A 9,747-nucleotide genomic window follows, 5' to 3' on the forward strand; every position below is an offset into this window, starting at 1 on the left:
CCAATTACTTTAAATCTATGCACCCTGGTTATTGACCCCTCTGCTAGGGGAAATAGTGGATAGGAAGGACCTATGTAGGCCATTTATAATTTTATACACCTCAATTAGGTCTCCCCTTAGCTTCCTCTGTTCCAAAGAAAACGACCCCAGCCTATCCAATCTCCTCATAACTAAAATTCTCATAAATCTCCTCTGACACCTCTCTAGTGCAATCACATCTTTCCTGTAATGTGGTGACCAGAACTGCACGCAGTACGCGAGCTGTGGCCTAACTAGTGTTTTATACAGTTCAAGCATAACCTCCCTGCTCTTATATTCTATGCCTCGGCTAATAAAGGCAAGCATTCCATATGCCTTTTTAACCACCTTATCTACCTGTCCTGCTATCTTCAGGGATCTGTGGACATGCACTCCAAGGTTCCTCTGATCCTACCATTTTTGTATATTTCCTTGCCTGGTTATCCTTCCCCAAATGCATTACCTCACACTTCTATGGATTGAATTCCATTTGCCACTGTTCTGCTCACCTGACCAGTTCATTTATATCTTCCTGCAGTCGACAGCTGTCTTCATTATCAATCACACGGCCAATTTTTGTATCATCTGCAAACTTCTTAATCATATCCCCTACATTCAGGATATACACCACAAAAAGCAAGGGACCTAGTACTGAGCCCTGCGGAACCCTACTGGAAACATCCTTCCAGTCACAAAAACATCCATCCTACCTCGGAGCCAATTTTGGATCCCATGGGCTTTTACTTTTGTGACCATGTGGGATCATGTCAAAAGCCTTGCTAAAATCCATATACACATCAAATGCACTGCCCTCATCGACCCTCGTGGTTACCTCCTCAAAAAATTCAATCAAGTTAGTCAGACACGACCTTCCCATAACAAATCCATGCTGACTTTCTAAATGAAGATTTATCCTGTCATCAGAATTTTTTCCAATAATTTTCCCCAACACCGAGGTTAGGCTGACTGGCCTGTAATTACTCGGTCTGTCCCTCTCTCCCTTCTGAAACAAAGGTACCACATTAGGGGGTACTGAAGTTTCATGTTCAGCCATGAACTCATTGAATGGCGGTGCAGGCTAGAAGGGCTGAATGGCCTGCTCCTGCACCTATTTTCTATGTTTCTATGTCATCCTCCAGCACCACACCTGTAGCCAGAAAGGATTGGAAAATGAGCCAATACAAACTAAGAATGCTTGCTAGCAACTAGAAACTACCATTTAGTCATTGCCTCACTGTGTAATCACTGTTGTTCATATCTTAGAATTCATTATAATTAAAGCAAATAGATGCATTAGGCTGAAATAAAACTTAATATTCAAACAGTTCACAGCCTGTATACTAATTGCTGCCGTAATCTTGCTCCATTTGGTTCTGCCCAACTGAAACCGATTGTCAGATACTAATTAAGGTGATTTCTATATATGTTCAAACTCAAATTAATGTTCAGGTGACCATTTACAGATCCAGGTTGGACTCTGCCTATGGCCTCTCTTCCACGGTCTTGTGGCTCTGGAGAAGCAGCACGAGAGGAGCTGGAGGCCATTCATGACCGGTGGGCTGAGGATTGGAGGGTGTTGTGTATGCATGCTTGTTTACTGTGTGATGTCTGTAACACGATATGCAACATTGAATGTACCCTTGTTCTGTACACACCTTACCGGTACACTAGAGGGTGCTGTTGCTGGAGACCCATGGGTTGCCAGTATAAAAGGGAACTCACAGCTTGTTGTTCGGCACTCAGGAGCTGGAATAAAAGACTGCAGGTCTGCAGAGTTGAAGCACCATACCCTGCATCGTGGAGTCATTAATAAAGATGCCTACATACACTACAACTGGCGACGGGAATACGGGATCACGAACTACACGCTCAACATGTCTAACCTCAGCAACTTTCAGCAATTTACGGAGGGGGAAGATTGGGATGCTTTTGTGGAAAGATTGGAACACTTCTTTATAGCCAACAGGGTCAGGGACACACCTGCCACACTACCGAACAAACGCAGGGCCATCCTGCTCAGCAGTTGTGGGCCCACCATCTACGGTCTCGTCAGGGACTTACTAGCCCCGGAGAAGACAACCACCAAGAGCTATGAGGAACTTGTAACAATCATACAGGAACAATTAAAACCAAAAGAAAGCATTCTCACAGCCAGGCACCGGTTCTACACTTACCGGCGACCTGAGGGCCAAGAAATTGCCAAGTATGCTGCACACTTAAGAAGACTAGTTGCACCACGTGAGTTTGGCGACCACCTTAATGAAGCACTAAGGGACATATTTGTCATCGGAATCGGCCACGAAGGCCTCCAACACAAATTGCTCTCAGCTGACACTACGGTCACGCTGCAGAAAGCAATTCAAGTGAGCCAGGCCGACATGGTTTCGGCCAGCGACTCCAGGTGAATACTGACCCAGGATTCTAAACCGGCGAGCGCAGTGCACCACATGGACACTTCTAAAGGCAGAAATGCTGCCCCGAGTCCCGCAACCCTGAGTCCGCCACATGGGGCAAACTGAATGGCTCAGTGCTGGCGCTGTGGCCCAGTGCCGCTACAAAGACTATGCATGCAAAGGCTGCAAAGAAAAAGAGCACCTTCAGAGAATGTGCAGAAAAGGCTGTACTCACTGTGTCTCGGATGAGTTGGCTAATCACCGGGGCTCCGACACAGATGAAGATGAAGCTGCTCTAACCCTGGGAGAGGAGTATGGAATCTTTACCTGCTCCACCGGAAGTTCTCCGTGGATGATGGAAGTGGACATCGACGGGGTCCCAGTCTCCATGGAGATCGACACAGGCGCGAGCCAGTCTGTGATGAGCCAAAAGACCTTTGAAAAAATATGGAGGAATCCTGCCACTCGACCAAAACTGTCCCCTGTCCAGGCAAAGCTGCTCACCTACACCAAAGGTAAAATCCAAAGCGTTGGCAGTGTAGACGTCCAGGTCTCCCAGGGCGGCGTGTTGCACAAACTCCCCCTGTGGATTGTAGCCGGCGACAGACCCACGCTGCTGGGCAGGAATTGGATGAACCGGGTCCACATCAGGCGAAGTGGTGCTGTGGAAGAAAAGACCACCACAGCCTGTCTGCAGCAAGACCACAGAATGACTACAGCACCACAAGCATGTGGAAGAAAAGACCACCACAAAATGGCTGCTACTTGGTGAGCAGCAGACCTGCATTCAAAATGCGAGGCAACATGGAGGAGCATCATGTGACATCGAGCGGCCAATCGGATTTGAAAGCTCCCTTAAAGGAGACCAGTAACCAAAAAAATTTAAAAGGGAAGTTCCAACTATTTGAGTGCACGGACTTTAAAGCTAAAGATGCAATTAAATGGTGCAAGTATGAAAATGTATGCAATGTAACCATGAATTGTGATGCTGGTTTAACTAATGTGACTAATGAGATGAATGCAGGTGTCAGTAAGGTTAAGAAAAAGTTTATTATGCTTAACAATAATGATAGAGATTGTGAAGTGCCGAATGTAACCATGTCTGTTGAAACCAGGACACCCAAAAGTGATGCTAGTGCTAGAATGTATAAAGCAGGCTCGACTATGAGATCAGAGCCAAGGTGTCATGTATACCGGTGGGACTCTGCCAAAGGACAATGGGTCCTACAGGGACCATGCTAATGCCAATGGAATCCCCCTGTGGGAGACCCCCAGGTCCAGCAGGCTACCTGACCATGTAGCCTGGACCTTTGGAACGAACATGATGCCCCTTGCAGGACACACACATACAGGCAGTGGGAGCAGACCCACGACAGGGACAGTGGTCAATGGGCAGCCCAGCCACCACCAATAGCAATTGGCACCAGACCAGCCCTACAGCCCCTGGCCACCACCAGGAGCATGAGGCCAATATCCTCCAGCTTCCCTGGAAAGACCTGACCCTCATCCCCATTGGTGGACAAGGAGCCCACCTAGTGTTGTTGCCCTGCCCACCACCCCACAACCACCCACATCACAGTGTATACACACCACCCACTGCTGCCGTGGCTACCTCCCCGAGGGATCCCACAACAGTGACACCCACATGGTCTGTGTGTGAGAGAGGGGAAATGTACGAGGCCAGCCTCAAGCACATGGGTCACACCTGGCAACCACACAACCCTCACCACAACCTCCCCTAGCCCATCACACTGATCACCCCCCCGGAGTATTGTTGTGTATGCATGCCTGTTTACTGTGTGATGTCTGTAACACTGTATGCAACATTGAATGTACACACCTTACCGGTACACTAGAGGGTGCTGGTGCTGTTGCTGGAGACCCAAGGGTTGCCTGCACACGGCAGGAAACCCAGTATAAAAGGGAACTCACAGCTTGTTGTTTACACTCAGGAGCTGGAATAAAAGACTGCAGGTCTGCAGAGTTTAAGCACCAGACCCTGCCTTTAGTAATGACTCCACAAGGAGCCTACATACACCACATAGAGCATACTAGGTTTGCCAGGGACATTCCCCGGATTTAATTTAGTTCCTTACTAGTTGTCGAGTCTTATGTGCAACTATTTAAAATAAAGGTTGTTAAAAAAACAATTGCCACACTGCACAGCATAACCTGCATTTTTCGTCCTGGCTACTTCGCTGTGCTCCCACCCCGTGCATCCCGGGATTCGGTTTAGAAAATATGATCACCCGAGACCACGCTTCAGAAAGTCCTTCACTGGCTGTGAGGCGCCGAGGTAGTGAAAGGCACTATAGAAATGCAAGTCTGCCTTCTACAGTGTCAGCTGTGGCTGAGTGGGTAGTACTCGTGCCTCTGAGTCAGTGGGTTGTGTGTTCAAGTCCAACTCCAGGGACTTGAGCACAAGACGCGGACACTCCAGTGCAGTACTGAGGGACTGCTGCAGTGTCAGAGGTGCTGTCTTACGGATGAGATGTGAAACAGGGGTCCCGTCTGCTCCCTCAAGTGGACGTAAAAGATCCCAGGGCACTATTTCGAAGAAGAGCTGGGGAGTTATTTATCCTGCAACCAACATAACAAAAAAAAGATAATTGGTCATCATCACATTACTGTTTGTGGGACCTTGCTGTGAGAAAATCAGCTGACTGATTTCCTACATTACAACAGTGACTACACTCCAAAAGTACTTCATTGGCGGTAAAACGCTTTGAAAGGTCCGATGGTCGTGAAAGACGCTATATATTCACTGAAGCGTACGAGAGTCTGGGCCTCACATTAAACATCAGTAAGACAAAGATCCTCTACCAACCTGCCCCCGCCACACAGTATTGCTTCCCGGTTATCAAGATCCACGATGAGACCTTGGACCAGATGGATCACTTCCCATACCTTGGGAGCCTGCCATCAACAAGGGCAGACATCAATGACGAATTCCAACACCGCCTTCAGTGTACCAGTGCAGCACTTGGCTGCCTGAGGAAAAGATTGTTCGAAGATCAGGATCTCAAACCCAGCACCAAGCTCATGGTCTACAGAGCAGTAGTGATATCCACTCTCCTATATGCTTCAGAGACATGGACATGGACATGGACATGGACTATGGTACATCTCAAAGCACTGGAGAAGCACCACCAATGCTGCCTCTGCAAATTCATTGGCAGGATAGGCGCACCAACGTCAGCGTTCTCTCTCAGGCCAACATCCCCAGCATGGAGGCATTGACCACGCTCCAATGGACAGGCCATATTGACATCAGGCATGCGGACAGATGTCCGAAACAAGCACTCTACTGTGAGCTACATCACGGCAGGCGAGTCCCAGGAGAGCAGAGAAAACACTTCAAGGATATCCTCAAGGTAATCCCTGGCCCAAGAGCACTCAAAGTGGTGGAGGAGCATCAGAGAATACGCCGAACACCTTGAGTCTCTTTGCCGGGAGCATGCAGAAGCTAAGTACAAACAACCGAAGGGGTGCACAGGCAACCCAAGCCCCCCCCCCACACGTCCCTTCAACCAGTATCTGCCCCACCTGTGCCAGAGACTGCAGTTCCTGTATTGGACTGTTCAATCACCTGAGAACTCGTGTTAGTGTGGAAGCAAGTCCTCCTCCACTCCGAGGGACTGTCGATGAAGAAGATATAAATGTAAGTCTTTCTACCCATAAACAGATGGAGCATTGGTTTTACAAACGGCCTGCTCTCCTGGGGATGTGAAAGCCAGATGCCACCCTCCCTCCCGCCCGCGCAGTGAAGGCTTACCTTGCCGTGTGGGCACTGAAGCCGGCCTGCTCAGCGCCGGGCCCCGCCGGTCCCAACAGTAGCAGCTGCCGCAGCGACAGCTGGATCAGTGCCCAGAGCAGCAGCAAGTGGGCGGCGGCCAGCAGCACGGCGGCCGCCTCCGGCACCTCTCCCCGCGCCTTGGCCACGTCCCGGCCTTCGCTGGACGGTGGTGGTGGTGGTGGTTGAGGCTGGGCTTCCGCTCGACTCTTTGCTCTTTTAAGACGCTCCTTAAAACCGCGGATCCGCACCCCGCGGCCCGGCTCCGGCTCCAGCTCCGGCTCCGGCTCCGGCCTGTCCTTCGCGACCGCCGCCATTGGAGCCCAAGCAACAACGGCCGCAGCAGCGCGTGCGCCCCTGCCCCTGTCCCTGCCTCCCGCCCTCCTCCTGATGCTGCTGCAGCAGGTTGCAATCATTCCTGGGCAAGGCTGCACCTCTTTATTACTATAATGCAGCCCGCCCTCTTTGTCCAGCATACACACACACACACACAAAACCCCAGGGCTCCATTTGCAAACCCTATTTGTTCCTTAAAGTATACAAAAAATGTAATTGCAAATCCAAACAACAACTTTTATTTATATAGCGCCTTTAATGTAGTAAAATATCCCAAGGTGCTTCACAGCAGTGTTATAAAACAAAACAGATATATTTGCCACCGAGCCACGTGAGAAGAAATTGCGGTAGATGACCAAAAGCTTGTTTAAAGAGGTAGGTTTTAAGGAGCGTCTTAAAGGAGGAAAGAGAGGCAGAGAGGTACAGGGAGGGAGTACAGAGCTTTGGGTCCAGGCAGCTGAAGACACAGCCACCAATGGTTGAGCAGTTATAATCAGGGATGTTCAAGAGGGCAGAAGTTGAGGAGCGCAACGCTCTTTCAAAAAAATCACTTGCTACAATCACGTAACTTTGCAGCAAAGTCGTCGCCCAATTAAATTTGTGGTTTCATAGGTTAATAAGAACATAAGAAATAGGAACAGGAGTAGGCTATACGGCCCCTCGAGCCTGCTCCTCTGTTCAATAAGATCATGGCTGATCTGATCACGGACTCAGCTCCACTTCCCTGCCCGCTCCCCATAACCCCTTATCATTTAAGAAACTGTCTATTTCTATCTTCAATTTATTCAATGTCCCAGCTTCCACAGCTCTCTGAGGCAGCAAATTCCACAGATTTACAACCCTCAGAGAAGAAATTTCTCCTCATCTCAGTTTTAAATGGGCGACCCCTTATTCTAAGATCGTGCCTTCTAGTTCTAGTCTCCCCCATCAGTGGAAACATCCTCTCTGCATCCACCTTGTCAAGCCCCCTCATAATCTTATACGTTTCGATAAGATCACCTCTCATTCTTCTGAATTCCAATGAGTAGAGGCCCAACCTACTCAACCTTTCCTCATAAGTCAACCCCCTCATCCCCGGAATCAAACTACTGAACCTTCTCTGAACTGCCTCCAAAGCAAGTATATCCTTTCGTAAATATGGAAACCAAACCTGCATGCAGTATTCCAGGTGTGGCCTCACCAATACCCTGTACAGCTGTAGCAAGACTTCCCTGCTTTTATACTCCATCCCCTGTGCAATAAAGGCCAAGATTCCTGATCCCTTGCTGTAGCTGCATTATATCCTTTTGTGTTTCATACACAAGTACCCCAGATCCCGCTGTGCTGCGGCACTTTGAAAATCTTTATCCATTTAAATAATAACTTGCTCTTTGATTTTTTTCTGCCAAAGTGCATGACCTGACACTTTCCAATATTATACTCCATCTGCCAAATTTTTGCCCACTCACTTAGCCTTTCTATGTCCTTTTGCAGATTTTTTGTGTCCTCCTACACATTGCTTTTCCTCCCATCTTTGTATCGTCAGCAAACTTGGCTATGTTACACTCAGTCCCTTCTTCCAAGTCGTTAATATAGATTGTAAATAGTTGCGGTCCCAGCACTGATCCCTGCAGCACCCCACTGGTTACTGGTTGCCAATCAGAGAATGAACCATTTATCCCGACTCTCTGTTAGTTAGCCAATCCTCTATCCATGCTAATATATTACCCACAACCCCGTGAACTTTTATCTTGTGCAGCACAGAAACAGGTCGTTCGGCCCAACCAGTCTATGCTCCCGTCTCCTCCCGTCTTTCCTCATCTAACTCTTATCAGCATAACCCTCTATTCCCTTCTCCCCTCAGATGCTTGTCTAGCCTCCCCTTAAGTGCATCTATACAATTCGCTTCAACCACTCCCGATGGTAGTGAGTCCCACATTCTCACCACTCTCTGAGGGATAATTATTGGGATAAGAGGGATTTCACATTGCTGTTTGTGCGAAAAGTGACCGTCATATTTGCCTGCACAACAGTGACTGCGTTTCAGATATAATTCATTCGTAGTGACTCTCGTCATTTCCATTTTTATATTTGTTTTACCAGGTGATAATAACATTCACTTCTTCTGTGTTTCATCCACATTCTTACTAAGGTAGGGTAGCACAAAAAAGTCTGAAATGTCAGGCATATGCTAGGATAATATCACAACACTTACAAACATGAAGCAAGAAGTGGAAACACAAGTATCGTGAGTTACTGCAGATGGCAAAAATACAGGATTTATGGGGAAGAACAACCGGCCATTTCATGCTTATCCATATCCATACATGTGTTGTCTGTTATTTATGGGTGTGATTTTTTTTAAAGACAGTTCCTAAGTCTCTTTCACAATGTACATAAAGCTCACAAAGTTAAGTTCTGATGCAACAGGCTATTTGTACCAGCTAGTTAATTCTGCCGTAAAAATCTTACAATCCCCCAATTCAGCACCTAACTTCATCCAGGGTTTTTACTTCCATTACCCTACCATTCGTGCTCAAACTCAACCTGTTTTGTCTTTAGATGCTCTAATAATGACTCCACGAGACAATGTGTTGTGACCTTAGTCCATTTAATGTAACTCCAGAGTAAGGATCACATGGTGGCCTGCTTTTTATACTACACACCTGTACAGGTAACCTACAAGTCTCCCACAGCAGTGCCCTCTGGTGGCATACCTTGTAATAGTACAAGCAGTAACCACGTAGGATATATGACATCACTCTTCCCCCAAGTCCTTAGTGCAAATCGCCTTTGCATTGACTGTGATCTGGACTTAAGCTCTATCTGGTTGACCCTTGAGGCTCACTTGGGTGAGTTGGTGGTGTTTCGTTGGCAGTCGAGTTGCTGGTGGTTTCTATTTGTGCGTCCATGAACATTCCATTCCCTCCATCCCAGGCACCCCCCACCTCCCCCCACACATACAGATTGTGCCGTTGGCTCATTACATTCAAGTCCAAAAAAAAATTTGCATTTACAGTATTGCATTCGTGGTACTGTGGTGAGGTAAGTACATTTGAATGGTGAGGTACATTCTTGGAATATACTTGGAGTCAGTGCTGGGGTCAGCACCGGTGCATGAGGACAAACTAGTGCCAGAGCTGCTGGATGGTGTCCAGGTAGTCTGGTGGCGGTGCCCAGTGCTGGCAGTGGGAACCCGGTTTGCTCAACTTGCCTGCTCTCAGGGCT

At 48.0% G+C, this 9,747-nt stretch overlaps 1 protein-coding gene across 10 annotated transcripts in view; it reads right to left on the bottom strand.

Annotated features, from left to right (window-relative positions):
• The window catches only part of LOC139270467 (endoplasmic reticulum metallopeptidase 1), a 63,178-nt gene extending 56,616 nt beyond the window's left edge, over positions 1-6,562 (bottom strand). For all 10 annotated transcript variants that reach the window (XM_070888449.1, XM_070888446.1, XM_070888444.1 and 7 more), the window contains exon 1: positions 6,187-6,562. In XM_070888449.1, coding sequence (XP_070744550.1) covers positions 6,187-6,521 — 335 coding nt within the window. In that variant the 5' untranslated portion in view covers positions 6,522-6,562. The remainder of the gene's footprint in view (positions 1-6,186) is intronic.
• Between the last annotated feature and the right edge of the window lie 3,185 nt (positions 6,563-9,747).

Source organism: Pristiophorus japonicus, chromosome 1, assembly GCF_044704955.1.
Source record: "Pristiophorus japonicus isolate sPriJap1 chromosome 1, sPriJap1.hap1, whole genome shotgun sequence".
Taxonomy (NCBI): Eukaryota; Metazoa; Chordata; class Chondrichthyes; family Pristiophoridae; genus Pristiophorus; species Pristiophorus japonicus.